At 37.1% G+C, this 21,732-nt stretch overlaps 1 protein-coding gene across 1 annotated transcript in view; it reads left to right on the top strand.

Moving 5' to 3' along the window:
• The window catches only part of DYNC1H1 (dynein cytoplasmic 1 heavy chain 1), a 3,754,902-nt gene that overhangs the window by 779,265 nt on the left and 2,953,905 nt on the right, over positions 1-21,732 (top strand). The window contains exon 20 of the mRNA XM_044073590.1: positions 12,077-12,085. Coding sequence (XP_043929525.1) covers positions 12,077-12,085 — 9 coding nt within the window. The remainder of the gene's footprint in view (positions 1-12,076; positions 12,086-21,732) is intronic.

The raw sequence follows: 21,732 nt of genomic DNA, 5'->3' as shown, positions 1-21,732 counted from the left end.
TTGCTCAAACACTCTCCAATTTTCTGGAATATTGTTATCAAACACAAGTGGACTTGGTCTGAGTAATCCTTCTGCCATGCAAACAAATTATGTTTAAACACAATACAGATATGGCCCTTGTAATTATGTAAGAACATGCACACACACCAGGCACATGTAATACTATTCAAATGCATAACATATCTTTGAAATTACTGCGTTCTGTGAAATAACTGCATGCAATATTGCACACACTCGCCAACATTTTGCACACTTCAGATACGTTGAATAGCTTTAGTTAATGTGAAAAAGCACATAGCAAAAAAATATGGTTGTTTTCCTTTTTTGTACATTTTATGTGATTCAGATATTGTTTCTATTATTTTCACAATTATTTCAAATATTTGTATCAATATGTTGCAGTTTCAGACATTTCTTTTAATCAGAAATTTGTTTTGAGAGTTCAGAGTGCTTTGTTTTATATTCATTGAATAAAAGATCATTTAAGCAAGTTTTAGTACTTAGAATTAATTTCTGACCTGTTTGTAAGTCGTTTGAGCAGTAGAGCTGATCCACTCCTGTATATTCCTCCAACTTTAACTGTGCACCTCATGGACTTGACTCTGCATCCCATTCTAACACTATCTCACTCGTCTTGTGTATTTGAATAAGACATGAGGCTAGGTGTTCGTTTAAGTACCTTATTACACACAAACACATCAGGATGGATAGCAGGAACATTAAACTTAAACAAACTAACTGACTGACTACTACATACATGCATGCTTACACCTTGGATGCTCACTACAAAATGGCACTCTTGCTTGCACATGCTCAGTACTTATATGCAACTGCCTGCTGACTGGAAAGCTTCTTAAAGATATATCACACACTCTGATCTACAGTTCTGATGGTCGATGTTTTGATACTAAATTATTTATATTATGTATGTACTGGTGTATGTGTGTGTGTGTGTGTGTGTGTGTGTGTGTGTGTGTGTGTGTGTGTATGTGTGTGTATGTATGTATATATATATATATATATATATATATATATATATATATATATATATATATGGGTTCCCTTTAGAACCTCGAAAGACTGAAATACCGAATTTCAGTTTTCTGAAATTCTAAGCCTGAAAACTTGAAATTGCGAAACACCAGAAGCACAAAATCCTGAAGTTTGGAGCTTCTGGTGTTGCGGTGTATGAATGGATGTAAGTGCAGGTAAGTCTTTATGAGTGCGTAAGCTATGGGCTGTAGTGTATGTTAGTGTGTGTTTTGGTTGTGATGTGTGTGTGCAAGGGGCTGTGAAATGTGTGGGTGTGAGTTACCTTTGTGTGTGTGATTGTGCGGTCTCAGAGTTAGAATATATAAGTGGGGGGTGCAGGGGGCCTCGCTCCCCTACTTATTTGTATTTTAGGATTGTATGTTTGATTGTGGAGGAGAGTGTGTGTATGTGTATGTGCGTGTTGTGTTTATAGTGTATGTTCACAATTTTACGTTTCGTGCTTGTGGTGTTTCGGGCTTGTAGGGTTTCAGGATTTGAATTTCGGAAAACTGAAATTCTGTGTTTCAGTTTTTTGAGATTCTGATGTGAATCTCTCTCTCTCTCTCTATATATATATATATATATATATATATATATATATATATATATATATATATATATATATAGCCATCTAGTGAAAAATCACTACATCAAAAGGCATTTGATCAAACATATCTTGTTGATCAGCAGCCTATTGAGAAAAAGAAAACAAAGCCGTTTTATTTTTTTTTTTATTTTTTTTTTTTGCAGTGGTGCAAGCCCCTCTGCAGCTGACACTGCCTGCTAATTATATATGCCATCTCCAAGATTGCACTTCAGTGGGGAAAAGGCAAATTCCCCAGTCCCCAGTGTAGCAGGATCTCCAGCAGAACAGCTGAACAACAGATCAACAGTGCCATCAGTTCTCCAGGTTGGATAAGTTGTCAGTAACCCATATCTATCTTATTTATCTTATTTATCTATCTATATATCTATCTATCTGTCTATCTATCTATCTATCTATCTATCTATCTATCTATCTATCTATCTATCTATCTATCTGTCTATCTGTCTATCCGTCTATCTATCTATCCATCTATCTATCTATCTATCTATCTATCTATCTATCTATCTATCTATCTATCTATCTATCTATCCGTCTGTCTATCCATCTATCTATCTATCTATCTATCTATCTATCTATCTATCTATCTATCTATCTATCTATCTAATCTATCTATCCGATAGCTTACAATAAATAATCACCAGTGAGTTTGATCAAAGCACAAAACATTGTGCAAACACATTGGCAATTACCATTAATCACAACCAAAACCAATGAAAAAAGTAATCAAAAATCTAAACCAGTGTGTTACATTTACAATTGTGAAAGAAAAACAAAACACAATTCTTATGTCCCCTATACCCTTGGAAACTAAATATACTAACTCCAGGGCTGCACAAATGTAAAGAAAAGGGAAAAGACCGGGACTTTGTACAGTTGATGTGCTGAACTTTGTCTATTACTTAATTAAAGCAACTGAACCACCAGAAAAAACACTAGTGTTTCACCAGACAATGAAATGTGTTCATTGATAACTCATATAACACTTATTTATCTATCTATATTTATATATATGTGTGTGTGTGTGTGTGTGTGTGTGTGTGTGTGTGTGTGTGTGTGTGTGTGTGTGTAGATATAGATATATTTATATACACTCATAAACATAAATGGAGACATACATGACAATGACACACACACACACACACACACACACACACACACACACACACACACACACACACACACACACACACGCACACACACACGCACGCACACACACACACACACACACACACACACACACACACACACACACACACACACACACACACGATGCACTTGATATGCTTACAAGACTGTGAGTAATAAATGGACTAATCTATTGTTTTAAAGTCACCAGTTCTGCACTCCCTGGTCACACTTGGACATAATGACTGACAGTACGACTTCTACTAGCACACCACAAGAGATCATGCTTTTTTCCCTTTTCTCTGTGTTTGAGTGACTGTGGATGTGGCATATGTATAATTTTGGGGCTATGGAGGGACTTAAACCACACATGAGCGTACATGTGGGCTGTTTTATTTTATGCTTTTTAGTAAGCATCTCTGTAAAAGCCAACCAACAAAGCATTTTAACCCAGCTGCAGCAATGGAAAAAAAAAACAAAAGAAAGAATGGTTGAATGACACTCCATTGCAAGCAAACTGCTTGCTGAGAACAAAATTACTATTGCGAGAAACGAGAAATTGTGTACCCAAGAGCAGAAAGATGTCACTGCCAACATAAATACTAAATGCAATATATAATTCAAAGCATAGGCATAACCATTGGCATGTTGAACAAATAAGAAACCAGTCCGAAAAGGACTAGTGGATGCCAAATACTTATGAGGTCATTTAAAAGAAAGAATCATGATTATAACAGAAATCAGAATCTACTTGTGGTAAATTGTTTTACACATGAAGCTAAATGCTATGACTAATATTTAAATATATGATTTAAATTAGCACCATTAATCAAGAAAATAAACTATTGTTTTGTTGTTGCCAAAGCACAGACCTGACTAATCTTCTGGGGAAACTGATAAACCTGTGAAACATCTGGTGTGGTAGCAACTATAATAATGTCACACATCTGAAGAAAGCTGAAAAAAAATGTGAGATTCAGGAAATGGGTTTTAACACTATGTGCTTTTTTCTTTGTCTGAAGACATTATATATATCACACACTACTAATGTATGTGTCTTTGTTCCAATTCAACTATTTTAACACGTTTAATATACATGCCCATTCACCAATAAAATAAGTCAGATCAAAGTCATTATTTTTACACTTGGTATCTTTCCTTTACTTCACTTTACAATACCACAATACCTTGTTTTTTAATTTCAGAATAACATGTTCAGGTCCTGCAATGAATTCCAAGTTTAACTTCCTTTCAGCACTTCAAAGTAATATGTCATTGTTGTGGTACATTGACATTGATAAGTCTGAAATGTAGATGGCAGCAATCTCTGCTATTCCTTAATAAACTAAAATCTCAGCAGTGTGAGTTTCAAGATGTGATATTGCAGATAAATCATTTTGGTTATTACATAGCTGAAAATTCAACAGTCTCTTTATCTCCACTCTAAGTTTATTTCCATCAGTAAATGGATAGATACCTAGACAGATAGACAAATAGATAGATAGATAGATAGATAGATAGATAGATAGATAGATAGATATTGGCAGACAGGTTAAAAAATAGATGGAATTTAACGTTAGCAGTACAGCTTATATTACTATAAAGGTCATATGAGGAATTTTTATTTTTCTTATATAGCAATTGTTATGCATAATTTAACTACAAATTATAAAGTACAAATTATACACTGTTATAATACAGTGCATCACTGTGCTGCTTTGTTCATTAGCATCAAACCTGCAGCATTTAATCTTCAATGATTAGAAAAAATAGATGCATCATAAGATAACTGGCAATTCATCAGATTCCTTTTTATTATTATTATTTTTTTGTGTGGGAGTGATGTCTTATTTCTTAATCAGGTACATCAAATGTAAACAATAACATTGCAATGTCTTGTATATAATGAGCTGTCAAAACCTTTCATATTATCCTTTAAATTGTCATCTTATCAGATATTTTCTAGCTACTCACAAATGCAAGTAATTTTCTTTCTTGTCAGATAATTCAAAATAATATTTTTCCAAATGGGAGGTTGACATGTTTAAGTACCATAAATGTGACGTTTAAAAATTAACCTCTTCCAAGTAAGTTTGTTCTTCTTTCGGCTTTTCCCGGCTAGGGGTCGCCACAGCAGAACTCCGGTCCGCTAATGATTAGCAGTAGATTTTTTTTTTTTACGGGTGCCGAGGTGCCAGCCCGATGCCCAAGCTTCAATGAAGGCACACCCATTCTACGCATGTCTTTCGAACGCCACTCGATGGAGGAGAGGACGTGCAGACTCCACACAGAAGGCGCTCCATTCGAGAATCAAACGGGAGAACCTCTTGCTGTGAGGCAACAATGCTACTGCTGCACCACCATGGCTAACCTCTGAGAAATAAGTAAAACTCTTAATCTGTGAATAATAAATGGCAAATAAGATCCACTGTTTATTTATTTATTTTTTTTGCTATATGCATCCAAGGAAAAGCATGTATGTTTTAAATGATGACATTTGAGTCTTAGTGATGGGGATACTGCTTAATGAAAATGTAAATGTGGAGTAGCATCTTATAGTCCTTTGAATTACTTTAAACAGTAGCATTACTGTTAGGTACATTGATTTTGCAGTCATTTATTTTGGTAGCAAATTTCTTTTCTTAGACTTGTTCATGTAATAATCCACCAAGCCTTCTCCAATTTGTCAAAATGTTTAATGTTGGGATACATATACATTGCACTAAAGAAATGGTTGTGTTATAAAGCAAAAGATATACCAAATCCCTTTTGGATTCATAAAAAGGCACACAATGGGGTAAGACCCTGTACTTGGTCTTAACCCATTGTTTTGTGTCAGTATTCTGAGTACAGAGTTTATATGCAGATGATCCTTCCCACCATTGGTTGCAGTTCACAAGGTAAGTAGGCACCTGTGTGTGGGATGGTCCCCTCCTCATAAATCACACTAGCAAAACCACATACTAACAGTTGCTTCAGTGTAAGAGCATGACTTGACACTTCCTCTCCTGCCGATGTGTTCCTAGCAAAATATTTCACATAAATCAGTGATAAAATTGTGTTGATATGTTGTTTAGCATTTCACCACTGAGCAATAACACAAGTAACAAATGTGACAACACATTGCATGTAGTACAGGAAAATTCGCTACTACAACCACACAAGCCTCTCCCTTAGCATGCATATGTGATCCCTTCATTAGCATAGCATGTTAATATACCCTATCTAGCAAGTATGAAAGAAACATTTATATAAATAAATACCCCTTCTGACTGTGGGCTGATGAGCAGACTTGGTTTAACACTGTCCATCAAAGAAGAAGGGAGAAGAGAAAATGTGCATTATCTGTGTAGAATAACTGATTAAAATGCCTGTGTAGAAAAACTGATTAAAATGTGATATATTTTTCTTTCCTAATTGTGAATGTAAGCATCCCTGCAAGCTATATTTCAGTTTTTTTTAGTCTTCAATATATGTGTTTCCTTTATCCTAAAAATCTGTCCCCTTATGACATTTTCCCTGTGAAAGAAATATATGAAAAGAAATAAGAAATGCATAAAACTCATTTTTGAAGTGTAAAACATAAAGGTATGTAGTTCTCAGGAAGGATTTAATTATTTGCATATAATTAAGTCAAAAATAGATTTAGATACAGGAAAACCAAAAGCGACAAAAATGCAATTACAATGTATTTCAAAGGGAAAACTGGCTTGGGCAACCATTAATATGTGAACATTTACTACAAATATCCACTTAACTGTTCCATTAGTGTTTTCTTACTTTCTTTCTTGTGTGTTACTTGTGTTATTGCTCAGTGTGTGTGTGTGTGTGTGTGTGTGTGTGTGTGTGTGTGTGTGTGTGTGTGGGAGGGAGCTAATATAATATAATGTAATATAATTATACCTGTTTCTCTGCAGAAATAATATAATCAGATGATTGCTGGTTTTGTATGGCAACAGAATGTTGAGCTGAGATGTAAAACCAGGAGGACTTTCTTACTCTTGTATTGTCATAGCTTGGGATATCTTGATACAATCTTATAAATGCTGTATTGTATATAATTTTAATTTAAAATAGTTAGAAAGAGACAGCTAAGATATTTGTTTACCCATTAGTTATAGCTCTGATTTTTCATTAAATATTCTGTCTGTATAAAAAACTGCTATTTTCAAGTTCTCTGTGCAATGTCTTGCCCTCTGCATATTTAATCTATATCAGTACTGTTTTTTTTTGTATAAGTAAAGTTCATTTATTCACTTTTATAATCTTGAGGCTGGTGTTTATTATTATTTATGTATTATCTATTATTTTTACTATTATTATTATTATTAATATTCAGCACTGAAGACTGGCAAAGCTATGGTTTGTTCCTTTAATTAGCCAGTCAGTTTAGAGCATACATTAAGTGAAAAAGCATTTTTAACAATTGATATTTGCCTAAATAAGAATGGTTAGGTAAATGGTATGGAGTCTCCAACCAAATGTAGGGTAGTGGTAGCACTAATATGCCAGAAATAAAGTTGTGGGCAATTATAAAATTCTACCAACCTTCCCTGGAAATTTGTGTGTGTGTGTGTGTGTGTGTGTGTGTGTGTGTGTGTGTGTGTGTGTGTGTGTGTGTGTGTGTGTGCATGTGCGTGTGTGTGTGTGAGTAAAAAATCTTAATTTGTTCATAAGGTGGTTGTAGGAGACAGGTGGTTTATGTGTGTGTGTGTGTGTGTGTGTGTGTGTGTGTGTGTGTGTGTGTGTGTGTGTGTGTGTGTGTGTGTGCGCTAGCCTTTTGGAAATGTGTTATCATTGTAGGGTGGCGATGAGTTAGCAGTGCTAGGTAGTTCATGTATAGATGATGTGCCAAAGTTGTTTCAAAAAAGAGAGAGAGAAGAACAGAGGAGAAAAAGTAAGAACGTCAACAATTTTATGAGATTGTAAATCCAGTGAGGAAGTTATGTGTCATTAAGAGTGGGCATTGTAGCTGGTGGGTGGTTTAGGTAATTTAGTTGGTGAGGAGCACTGTTTTCATACTCCACTTTTGGGTATTGTATTGCTGCTCCTAATGCTGTTTTTTTTTTTTTTTTTTATTCGTGATATGTTTTCTGTAATCATTATGATACTTTCTACTATCCTATTATCAGCATTTTACAGCTGCTATTTAGTCAGGAGGCAAGCCCACAAAGAGCTGCAAGCAGCAAAAGTTATGGTCATTTTAGTAACCTTGTGCATATTAAATTTGAGACTATAGTATTTATTTACCAGATCACCATATCTGTAAATATTCACATCACTATATCAAATTCGACTGGGTTCTGGATTCGTTAGTAGTGGTGGTAGACTACAGCATCCATTCAAGTGTGGCTGTGCCTTTCAGCTGTTCAGATTTCACAGCCTGAGGGTCAGATTTTGCCATGATGCTGACACTGGTGTTTGTGAGAGAATCCAAAGTGGATGTGAACAGTGGCACATTTGGAATGGGCTCTTTGTATCCATTGACAGTTGGTGAGCTTGGCTTCAAGCCCTATGAAAGATGTAACCTTACAAGGTAGGAAAGTGTGAATAATACAGTGAGCTAACCTTCCTCACTCTCCCCATCCACAACTGCCTTTTCTTCTTGTCCGTTCTCCTTATATTAGTGGATTTTAAAGTTCGCACCTGTTAGGTTATTGTGTGCACTCTCAGCAAAGCTTCAAACTTCTGCCATGTGTTTTTTTGATTGTTGACAATGATGTGTGGTGTTATATGAAGGTCTTTCTTTCACACAGCTGAGTTACTATTATGAATGCATTTTTTGGGTTTAGTACTGGTGTGTACTTTTGTTTGCGGATGTTACAATTACGTCAGTTGGATGACAAATAAAGCGTGGTATTCTTGGTAACCTCCATCATGTTTGTGCGCTCTTTGATGTAATTCTTATTTTATTTTCATTGTAATGTAAATAAAGAGTGAAAACCAAATGTCAAAAAAAAAGGGTATTTTCAATGGAGACTTATGATAGAGGACAATGCAGTCAGGATGACGATGCATTTTATTGCTCACAGTTTTGTCTATATTGCACAATGATCCTATCTACTGGAAACTCAATATTATAGCTCTTCTCCTAATAATGTCTTGTTACCTCTTATTGTTAGTACAGACACAGCTACTCTTAGCTCATTTGTTAAGGGTATACCTTGGCACATGTCACATAAAAATATCAAGTGGATGTTTAAATTCCATCTTTTATTAAATAAGTCATTTCAGTTAGAAGGTTGGCTAATTTTGCATCAGCGACAGTTATGACAGTACCAGACATCTCACTAAAGGGTGACTCTTGGATAACGCTGTCTCACAAAACTGTCAGCAATTGCTAGACACTGCACCGGTACTGGAACAGAACTGAGATGTATTTGTAGTGTTCCAGAAAGTTGCAATTTTCTCCTACACTTCTTTCCAAAAGTAATACAACATACAATATGGACCCCTTTGTCTTATTTGTTGAATATCTTCAAGGTAATACCTCCAAAATCTGTATTTCTTGTGTGAAAATGCCATCTCCAAATTAACTGCTGATATTGGATAAATCTCTACATGTTTCATGGCATGGCCTGATTTTAGAGGTAGAAGTCACTAAATAATGAGATACATTCAACCTCAGATTACAGTTCTTTCAGAAAATGCGCGCTAATGCAAACTTTTAGATGGGAGGTTTGGGGACTTGATTCAATGTGGTTGTTCTTGGTTTGGGTACTGCAAGTGGGCAACGGGATGTCTGAGTCAATCGGTGGTTAGTAGCATTGTTTGCCTTTTCATTGTGGTTTGTCAAGTGTGGGTGGACATAGTTTTTGGACTATAGCAGGATAATCTGAGGATTTATGAGGATTGGTCTGCTTACAGTGGAAGCATCTCCCACTTGATGGAGTGACTAGCTTTGTACTGTAAATGTTGTAGTGCAGTTGTTGTCTTTTCCTGGCTTTCATTGGGAAGGGAGGCATTGTGAGGGTGGGTTTGGGGTCGGGTACTGTTGATTCTTTCTCCCTCTCTTTCAGAGTAATTACAGTTGTCTTTTCTTTGCAGATGGCAGCCAATGGCTTGAAGGAAGTGGTCTTGACAGGGGATGGATGGCACTGCAGAGGATGTTCCAGCTGTTGGAGTAGTGTGCAATGAGGTCACAGATGATTTCAATGAATGGAGAATGTGTCTGGAGGATCAGGAGTGGACAATATTGCAGGTTTTGCAGTGATCATGCTTCACTGGAAGGTGAAGTCAGTCATACAGAAATGAGTGCTTGTTTGCATGAATTCTAATATTGTAAAGGCTAATAAACCAAAATAACACTACTGGCGTTAATTTGGTGAATGTTACATATGTAAGTTGGTCATAATAGTGTGTGGGAATAATATTTGGGGGTCGCCCTGTAAGGAAATCTGTTACAATGATTAACATTGGCTATATCCACTGGGAATAACATGGTTAACCACTTGGGTTAATTTTCTGGGCTAGTCTGCTTGTAATTGTAGGTTAGGGCATGAGAAATATGAAGGTTCTGTTGGGAAAACTATGTGCAGTTTGCAACACTACAGGGGTGACTTCCTATGCAACTTTTGGGTTTGTGGGAACAATATTTGAACAGTTGCCCCTGTTTTTTACCCTTGTCCCACTTTTTTTGAGGGGCATACTTGTGTATGGCTTTGTCCAGACGTTTTGCACTAGGAGGTTGAGAAGTACAGCTTGCATGGACTTTTACTGCTATTTGCAGTAAGTGGACATTACTTCTGCCCAGATATGGCACAATGGACATGTTTTTATCTCATAATTTAGGTCTCTTCTTTAAACTTTAAAGTGTTCTTGATTTTGAGCTCCCAAATCTCAAAGCTAGCTTAGTGTAGACATTAAAGGTGACATAATGATAGGGTATTTGTCTCATAGACACAAGGTGAGGAGTCTGATTCCCATCTTTGATTGTGGATCATTGGGGGGGGGGGGGTGTCACAGTGCCTGTATGTATGAAGGGGAAGAATGGGTAAACACAATATTTTGATATTGTTCCTGCAAGTTAATAACTGAAAATGAACTATGAAAAGGATGTGCATGTGTTTGTTTTTGTGAGAATGAAGGGCTGAGTGAAGCTGGTGGCTTTTTGGTGGCAATGAGTGCTGTTATACATGCATACTTCTCATCTGAAACTTGTTGTAAGTTTGGTAATGTTATGGGTGCTTATGTTAGGTAAAACCTCCCCTTTAACACGGATGCTGTCACAGACTCTGTAATCTATTGGAAGAAGTATGGAATAGTTCATCTTCTTTACCCTGATTATTGTCTCCTTCCATCTCCAAGATGAGGAATGCTGCCACTTATAATGTGGTACAAATGGGTAAAAGATGGAATACTTTTAATGGCTCACTAACAGCTTTAATTAGGAAGCTTGTAGGATGGTTAGAATGTGATAATTTTATTTATAGAATAAGCCTTGTTATTATCCATTAAATTGTTATCAAGCAATATGTGACAGACCTTTTGGATGTGGCATTTCAAGGAACATGAACTTTTATCAGATTGGGAGTTTTTTTCCATTAGAAATTTTGGTTTGTGTATGCAGAGGAGTTGCAGTTTTCCTTTTGCAGATGGGGACATGCAGAGTGGGCATTAGTCGGTGGTCTGAAGGAAGTGGGCTCAGAAGGAGATGAATTCTGCTGGGGTGGATGTTTAACCCGCTGGAGAGGTAGACAATGTGATTGCAGATAATTCTCCTTTATTAGGTGCTCATTAAGGCACATTAGACTCTATGCAGTTTGGGGAGTAGTGTGGGAACAGGTGAGGATGAGGATGAGGTTTGTCAGTGGCAAGATGAAGCAGGTTTGGGGATAATTTATGGGGAGTTTGATGTTGTCCATCGTTGGGGTGTAGTTACAGCAACTTGAGAGTGAGTCGGTTTTGTAGGCATGGTAGTTGGGTTTGAATTTAACTGTATAGTATAGTTGAACAGGTGACAGGGTTAGGTGACTTTACTAAATCTCAGACTGTGGTTTATATGTTTGAAGGGATGGGGTAGGTCTGATAGTGTTAAGATTGAGGTTGTGACTATTGACAAGATAAGTTTTCTTGCAATGGTTGGCATTGGGAAATGGAAGGCATTGGATTACACTCTGGGGGGTATTGGCTTTATGGATGTATTGAAGTCATGAAAGGGAGGTAGTTCACTGGTCAGCAAATGCCATTTTGGTGATTAGATGTCTTGTCTTATAATAGACAGTGGTTATAGTGGTTGGATTGTTTATAAATTAATCTTTTAGAAAAGAAAATATCATTTTGGTCATTATTAAATCCTTCAGGCAGCATAAGGACATTGAGGTTAAGGAGGAGGGCATGCAGGTGGGCTTGCTTTGTTTTGGATGGTGTTAGGAATTTTAGTGTTTTGTTGGTGCATTTTGCAGGTAATGACATGGGAATAATTACAAAGCTGCAGTTGGTAGTACGATAAGTGTGGATGTTTGATTTACAGATGTTATACAAGGGTTTTGGTATTACGTTGTTGTAGAGGGATCAGTGGTTTAATTTCAGCTGTTTAGGCAACTGGTTGCTTTGGGTATTTATATGCTAGGGCTTTTGGGGGTTGATGATAGGGATATACTTTGGTTCATAGAGGATACAGTACACAGAATGATATTTGGCTTAATCCTTTTAATGTACGGTTAGGTTTGTTTTGTAAGGTTTTGTTGGAAATTTTGATATGAAGGAAGGGGAACAACCTGACCAGGCTGGTGGGTGGAGAAAAGGGACAGGCTAGTTCCTCCTCTTCTATCCCCCCTCTGGTGTTGGGTGCTCATTTCAAGGAGTTGGGAAACTAAAATGTGTGGTTGGACGCTGCTTGATAAGTAAAAGTAAGCAAGCAGAAATAAGAGCACTGTTTATTTGGTTGGATGTTTAATTCATTAAGTGAAAGTGATCAATGGGTCAGTACTTGATAAGTAAAAGAAGTGGCAGGGGTAAGGACACTGCTTATTCACTCAGAGTGAGGTCATGCTGCCCTATGTAGCAGTTATATGGATATTTATGTTGTGATTGGTCAGTGTGATCGAGGTCACGCTTTCCTAGGTAACAGTTCTATGGATATTTATGTTGTGATTGGTCAGTGTGATTGAGGTCACGCTGTCCTAGGTAACAGTTATATGGATGTTTATTCTGTGATTAATTAAAATATTGGTTAATAAAGTTATGTTTATGGAAATTTAATAAAGGTTATCAAACTTCACTTGATGTGATGTGCTTATTGAAGGGGACCAGGACAAATGAGGTTTGGTAACAAACCAATTTGTCCCGGGACATCTTCAGGTGGGGGTTAGGCAGAAATAGTAATGGGAATTAAGAAGATAGGGGAAGAAAGCTAGTTGAGGTGGGGGGGGTTAAGAGTTAAATGGGAATGTAGGAGGATTGCGAGGAAATCAGGTAAGTGTAATGAGGGGCTTAATGCGTTTTATGCAAGAGTAATTGGTAAGGAATCACATTTTGGCATTAGCTTGCTACCCGCCCTCCCTCCCTGTTTTTGGAACATAGGGGATTGTGTCATTATTTTATAAGCTTGAGTGGGCAGAGAAGAGAGGTAGGCTTGTCCATCTTCTGTTCCCCCTCTGGCATTGGATATTCATTTCAAGGAGCTGGGAAATTAAAGTGAGCGGTTGGATGCTGCTTGATAAGTGACAGTGAATGAGCGGAGGTAAGGATGCTGCTTATTTGGTTGGCTGCTTAACTCAATAAGTGTGAAGTGAAAGTGAGCGATGAGTCACTAATTGATAAGTAAAATAAGCTAGCAGAGGTAAGGATGCTGATTATTCGCTCAGAGTGAGCAAGGTCATGCTGCCCTAGTTAGCAGTTATATGGATACTTATGCTGTGATTAATTAAAATATTTAGCAATAAAGTTATGTTTATGGAAGTTTAATAAAGGTCATCAAATGTCATTTGCTGTGATGTGTTTATTGAAGGGGAACAGGACAGTTAAATTTTATGTATCACAATCTTGTCAGGAGCCTGGAAAAGCAACACTATGTGTAATCCATTTAAGTGGCTATGCATGTTATTTATGAATAACCCATCCTATTGCAACCAGCAAAAGACAAATAAAAAAAACCCTTTCAAATAGCTGCATTATTTAAAAAGTTATATTTTTTAAATAATATCATCATTGTAGAATCAAAACGTGTCATGGTTAGATGTATTAAATCCACATTTCCTCATGGCAAGCTTCATTTGGTCTCTTGGGCTTTACCAGCTCTTGGTAACACCCTTCATTAACCACCCTGGAATGTGATATATTGCTAAAACACCATCTAGTATTTAAGCTAGAATGGTAGCAGTATTTCTGAAATAAAAGCAGCAGAATACAATTTCTAGGAAAAGGCTTATCTGAAACAATCCAAGGTTGGTTTGTCATTTAGTATATAGATGTTTAATAAAAGAAGATTTAATTTGTTTTAGATTTTGTTTTCTAACCTCTGATTTTCACTGTAGGAAGAAAGGGATAGATAGTAGACAGGCAAAGTCTAGCCATCCTAGGGGATGTAGTCAGCAATCAATTCATTCAGTGTTGGATTGTGATTTATTACGCAACTGCTTTCTGTCACAACTGGTACGGTACGTTAGACTAATGACTTTAAGAACTATTTCTACTTGTACAATGTTAGCTCAGTGTATTTAATTTAATATTTAGTTATATGTTGTTTGTGTGATTTCCTTAAGTGATTCAACTTAAATTACTAATTGTTTTAATTTCTTTGAATTATGTGACCACTGATTTTAATCTGTTGTTTTTTTTTTTTATTTTTTTAATCATTTGTAACAGAATGGATTCTTTAAATGAGCATGCCATTAATGATTTGCTTAAGCACAAGTATCTTGTCTAGTCCAGTGTATTAAATGTTAACATTATAAATTTGAATTCCTCATGCCAAAAGTTGTATGACTTGCTTACTATTAAGTACATAAGTCAGAAAGGTGCCCAACAGTTTCAGAGTACTGTTTTCAATCTTTAAGAAGGCTATACTATGTTGTAATTGATTGTCAAAACAGACTGTAAGGGAGTTTTGACAGTAAATTAAACGTGTGAATTACACTGGCAGCTTATATTAGTTATAAATCACTCTTTTGGTCTAAATGCACATTTCAGCAACTCAAAGACTCTTACACGGTGGTCTATGTCTGGACTATATAGCTGTAAATATTCCAGTCCTGCTCAGTCTACTAAATAACTCCATTTTCAGCAACACAAATACAAGACCAAGGAACCAAAATCTATATTATAGCATAAATAAGGCTTGTATAATGAGTTGCTATTATGCAACTGCCTTAGTATATTTTTATAAGTGAGATGAAGATTGTGCAAATTAAATTATTAAATGAATGTGCTAATGATGTTATAGATAAGGCATGCATATGTGATGTGTCTGTTAACACTGATATGGATTTAGAGGGCTTTTGATACCATATATTTTTTTAAGCAAACAAACTTGTAGAGACCGATGAGTGCTTCCAATGTGGAAAGTAGCTGATGTGAATAAAAATGACTTAATCACATCATTTTTTGTCAGAATTTAGTCTGGTTATGTGTGCATATATGTACATTGTGATTATGATGAATGTGGATTAATGGCACTGGCAGAAGTGGGACTGCATGGTGGTACTTAACTCAGAAAATGGGTTACTTAACATAAAGGGTTGCCAATGATTTCACTGATGTCATTGCTGCAGGTCCATCAACAGCCTCTTGCTAGACACACACACACACACACACACACACACACACACACACACACACACACACACACACACACACACACACACACAGAAAACTATGAATCTATGAATCAACACACCAAAATTAAAAGTGAGATTAAGAGAGCATATGTATGCATGTATGTATGTATGTATGTATGTATGTATGTATGTATGTAGAGAGAGAGAGTAAGTGCTAAATTATTGTACTTTAGAAAATTGAGTTATCTGAGTACATCCTTTTTAGCTTTGTACAGATTTCACCCTGACATTATGTAATGTTTAAAATTCTGAGGAGTGTTCTTATGTTCTGCATACTTAGGCAGTTTGTAAAAGTAACTTTCTTCATTTATTTTTCTCAGCCCTGCTCTGTTCATGAAACACTAACACCTATCTTCTTCTGTAAAATGTCATTAATGAACAATGAAATAATTTCAAACAAAAGAAGCCAACTCAGGGGGAAAATTCACTCCTAAATCTGACAGGATTAAGGTAACATATTAATAGACAGTTCTACATGGGTAAGAAGTCAGAAAGAATAATGGCTGATATTATTTAGTAAATGTAACCGTTTCTGTTTAATTTTGTTTGTGTTCTTGCTCAATTCCCTAGGTACAAGCACCTCTTTACAAGGTTAAATCAGAAGTCCTGGCTGAATAACTGACTTGCTCATGAACACAGAGAAGGCAAATTGTGGCTGGGGGAAATTAAACCCTGTACCACATCACAAAGGTTATTAGATGCTTATAACCATAAACCTCTGTACTGTCCAGTCAGAATTACATAATGAACAGTTTTGTTATAAAATTGTAAATTAATTGTTTAATGACAGGCAGGTAAAAGTGCTGATGTAAATGAGGATACATATGAAAAACAAGGGCTGCTGTAAATATTATATAAAAGGATTTACTATATTCAGTGAATAAAAATAAAAAGGTATACATACACGCACACACACACACACACACACACACACACACACACACACACACACACACACACACACACACACACACACACACACATACACACACGCACACACACTTGCCAGTACTGACATGCATGGGTTCATTGCTTCACAGGTGCGTAGTAGTTGACTGTGCCAAAAGGCTCCTGCATAAAACCAATTAACCCCTCCTAACCATTACTTTATTTTCTTCTCAAACAGCCCTTCTCCTAAACCTTAAACCTTCCTTGACTGTGACACCACAACAACACCTTCATCCCAATAACTCATAAATCCCATTGATCCTTCCATATCTCCCCCACCCATTCCCCAAATCCCACAGGTGTCCCTGTTGGATTTGGGGTAGGGGGTTTGTGTGTTTGTGTCCAAACATTATTTGTCCAGATGCCCCAAAGGAACCACACCACACCATCCTGACACAAGACAACCTTTATTAACCAACCATTTGTTAGTCACAGAATTTATTATTCACAGAATTTGTTGATCACAGAATTTATTAATCACAAATATAATACATAACTTCAAACTTAACAAATTATAGTAGGCATTGTTACCCACTCACCTCCATACCACCATAATGTAAGCAGCATTACCCCAAATTCCCACTTACTCAAACTTTATACCAGAAGCAGCATAACACCACTAACTTCAATTACCAATAACCATCTTTGAAGATCCAAAACATAAACACCAGAGGGGAACAGAAGAGGGACATCTCAGCCCTGCTTCTCTCTCTCCACCAGCCTGATACAGGTTGTTGCCCCTCATTAAATACTACAAATGCTTCCACCAAACTTTCTAAAAACAACATCAGGTGCACATTGAACAGGTCCAAACCCAACTCGCTCACATGTACGGCATTCTTCCTGAACCACATTGGATCCTTATCATTAAAGTCCCTGTGATCAATAGTACAAATAAGCAAGTGCATCGAGTGCCTCAAAAACCTAAAAGCTGATGAAGCACTGGGCATGCTCAGTACCCATGAAACTGTATGCATTCCTCCAGACCAAACGTGGTACAATTTCTGACCACATGATAATCATGGAGGGAAATCTACTGCATAAAATAGCCAAATCCCTCAATACTTTAAACACCAACTGCCATTTTGGAATCACCCCTATGCATTACCTACTAAGTGAATCAATGCTGCCAAGAGATCCTTATTATTCATCATGTCTGCTTCTACAAAATGCTGGAAACCCTTTGCATCAGGTAACTCAAATATGTTCACATCCTCACCCTTCCATATCTTCTCTTTAACAGACATAGGAATATGTGGTGACAAGAACCCCCAACCCACCCCTTCTGAGTTACAAAAGCTTGCATAGCTAACCAGCCCCCTGGTCACATCCCAAAATCAGACCCCATGTCATGTTGTGATGACTCACTCCTATCCACACTTGACCCTGGAGTCCCCAACACAGATCCCATCCTATCACCCCCATTCACCACTTCACTCTGCTCCTGTCCCACTACCCAAAAGGGATAGTGATCAACCCTACTTCCTGGAACATCAACATTTTGAAATACTTGATGTATATTCTTCCCCCTAAAACTCCCAGTCAGAGCACCCATCAATACTGCACTGCTTCTATCTAATCCTGACATAACATCATTACCTGAAATTGTATCCAAATCCCCTCATCTGTTTGAAACATTCCCAGCAGCACCATCTGCTGACTTCCAGGCTTATTTTCCTCTTGTAATTGGAGTCTTCTGCACTGCTTCTGTTTGCTTTTTCCTCCTTGACATACTAGACACACCTGACATAAAGGACTCACCCAATAGCATTTCCTGAAACAATTCCTCTGCTTCAGCTAGAATTGCTACATTAAAAAAAAAAAAACAAGGGAAAACAGTAGCCATCAAATTTACAAGCTGAATTACTATAACATCCCCCCCCCCCATATATTACTTAACCTCCCCCCATAATCACTTCTCTTGCATACAAATTAATGCATGATCAGCCAGGGATATAAAGCAACAACTAAGAACGGGGTGTTAAGTATTGTTTTTTTATAAGCCTTAAACACTTCTGGCTTTCTTAACTACCTGCTTATTGGCAAACTCGCAAACTAACATCATTCACCCCACCCAGCATATATCTCATCCTTTCCTTGGAAAAATCTGTTAAAACCCAAAACAATATGGGGACAAAATCCCAACATAGAGGCTAGAATCAACTCTGTACCTTGCAGCTGTAAGGTAAAGACCTTAACCATTATGCCAACACCCCCAATCTAGTAAGAGGATTTAAATATTGCACATATACGATTAATTCCAGGATGTGTGTTAACATATGTTTACTTAACATATGACATCTGTAAATATTGAGTTATAAATCTGCGGACTTATTACTAGCTTAGCCCATGACCAAAGGTAAGAATCAAACTCTGTATCAAATATCTGTGAGTTTAAGACTTTGACTAGTAGCCTAACCCTCCCACAAATTCATTCTTGTATCTTGAAAGCAATCTGTAAGTCATTGGGTAGTGCATGAACACTGCATGATCAAGCCTCCATAATTTGTCAGCAACCCACAATCACAAAGAACGGAACAACAATATGAGGCAACAATCTAAAATCTCAAAAATGTATACAGTTGAGAGGTATGCCTCTAACTCACTGCAATTCATTCACAGTGAGTGATTCATCCCAATGGTTAATGCAGCAAATGCACATGCAAGGCTATTAAATATTATCCGCAGTTGCTTCACAGCCCATGAATACACAGACTGCTGCCCCTACATCTACATTGAAAACCTAAAAACCTAATCCCTGAAACCAATCAGTCTTACTGCTGTTTCCTTTCGCATTTACCAAGCCAGTACTTCCGTTACAAAGGGATCAAGAACTAAACATAAGCCTTAATGACTTAAAAGACACAAATGTAGTGTCACAGTACTTAAGGAGTAGCTAAACCCTGCAAGACTCAGTCCCTATACATTAACATTAACCTAAAAACAGCCTGAATACCCTGGCTGCACCTTTAACATAATGAAATAAAACTATGACAAAAAACTTGAAGGAGAAAACAGAACCAAAGTGATATCTTATCAAACAACCACATGCAGCATAAACGCATTTATATCACGTTATCAAAAGATGAAAATAGCGAACACTATTTCATCGGCCCCAAAACATCTAAACATGAAAATATCGAACATTCAGAACAGCAAATTTTTTCCCATGGAAAAAATTTGCTGCTCTGAAACACATACACACAACACAAGCACATCAAACAAACAGCAACCACAAACATACACTTAAATTCCTACATCTAACGCTACACTAAACTAAACATACACTACTATCTACCCACTTACCTTAACCCTAACCCTAAGGTCCGTCACTATCGCACACTCACCTAACCCGCGCCCTAACCCTAACTCACTTAAACCGCCCCTAACCCTAAAGTCTGTCACTATCGCATACATGCCTAACCCACGCTCTAACCCTAACTCACTTAACCCGCCCCTAACCCTAACGTACAAACAATCGCACACTTACCTGAACCCAACCCGTAACTTTCCACCACAGCGCTAAGAATAGCGAAGTCACAAAAATGGCCAACCGAATTCTTTCCCGAGGAATGAATTTGCTGTTCTGCAGCTTCGCTATTCTTAGCGTAATCTGAATAGTGTTCGATATCAGAACATTCAAAGTTTTAATACTTCGATGTTCGGATATAGACCCGCATAAACAGAAGGAACCCCAGCCAACAAACAAACTACATAAAAGGGCCCATGACACCATCAACAACAAAAGAGCAAAGGCCGAACATGCAGGCACTAGAGTCTAAACTCCCCATCTTGAGAGGCACATACCACCATCACTACAATCAGCCCATGTACCACCACCAACAAATTAAACCAAGGACCAGGGTCCAAAACAAAGGGGAGTACTTCATGACAATACCCAGTGATGAAAATTTTACCGGCAATGTTTAGAAATCTGGCACCCAAACTCCCCTGACCAAATAGTATATTTAACATGAAAAAAAAACCATCTGGCTACCAAGCCAAATGTAGTCCAAAGCCTACCTGCTCTGCAGCACCTACTGGTCATATTGGATGTAATACTTGCAGTAACCTAAATCTGATATCCCACACCACAAAACCAAGTAAACTTCCTCTTGCCATTACCTCACTTCCTTCCCAACCAGCCCTTCTCCTAAACCTTAACCCTTCCTCACAGACACTACAATACCACCTTCATCCCAATAACTCATAAAATTATTTGATCCTCCCATATCTCCCCCACCCCCTTCCACAAATTTCACTGGTGTCTCTGGACAAAATATTTTGTGTCCAAAGTATATTTATCACCTTACAGTTCAAACAAATATTCATATCTCTGGAACCATAAGTGTTACTAGAAAAACTATTCAGGATAAATAAATCTTTACATTAGTGCATTCATTCAGTTTGATGCTTTAAACTGGATTTTATAGGACAAAATAAAGGCAGTGAATATTATTTTTGTAACGTTATTTAAACAGCTTATAACAGCTCAACAACCATTCAAGCAAGGCACATACTGCCAGAAGGATTTTCTTCATACATCTGTGAGCTTTCATATGAAGCTATGCAGTTCTGTTTGCGTTACCTGAATGTTGAGATATTTAGAGAAATTTGAAAATTATTACAATAGAAATAAACAGTATACAGATAATATTCAATATCTCTTTAGCTGAATTAGACAGGACAAATATCAATAAAATTATGTTTGCCATCATGTATGCTTTAAGATAATGCAACTATGAACAAGCAATATTTGACACCATCAGTAGAAGGTAATTGCAGAAACACCTACAGGCACACTTGGCTGTAATGATATATTTAAATCTGTACCTTGCAGCTGTAAGGTAAAGCATTGTCATTTAGATTCTTGACATAACTATAGAATACCTTGTGGTTGTCTTTGGAATTTTTGGCAATTTTATTTTCATAACTAGCTTTGGAGGATTTTATGAGGGATCTCAGCTTCTTACTGAGGCTGGTAAGGAAGTTTTTTGCATCCTGGGATTTTCCTCTTTTCTGCAACAGTTTCTTTCTTCTGTTGTATAGTTTGTTTATGGCAGGGGACCACCAAATTGGCTTCCTTTTTTTGGAGGAGAGCATTTTGGTTCTATTTGGGATGGCACGATTCATGCATGAGTGGATGTGCTCGTACAGTGCCTTAGTATAGGATTCAGGAGTCGAACTTTCAGCTCCCATCTGCATGGGTGTCATGAAGTTTGTCACTTCTGACTTGAGTAG

The sequence above is a fragment of the Protopterus annectens genome, chromosome 6.part0 (genome assembly GCF_019279795.1).
Source record: "Protopterus annectens isolate FY-2018-M chromosome 6.part0, PAN1.0, whole genome shotgun sequence".
Lineage (NCBI taxonomy): Eukaryota > Metazoa > Chordata > Ceratodontiformes > Protopteridae > Protopterus > Protopterus annectens.
Note: the sequence above shows the minus strand (reverse complement) of the source record. Positions and strands in the feature narration are given on the sequence as shown.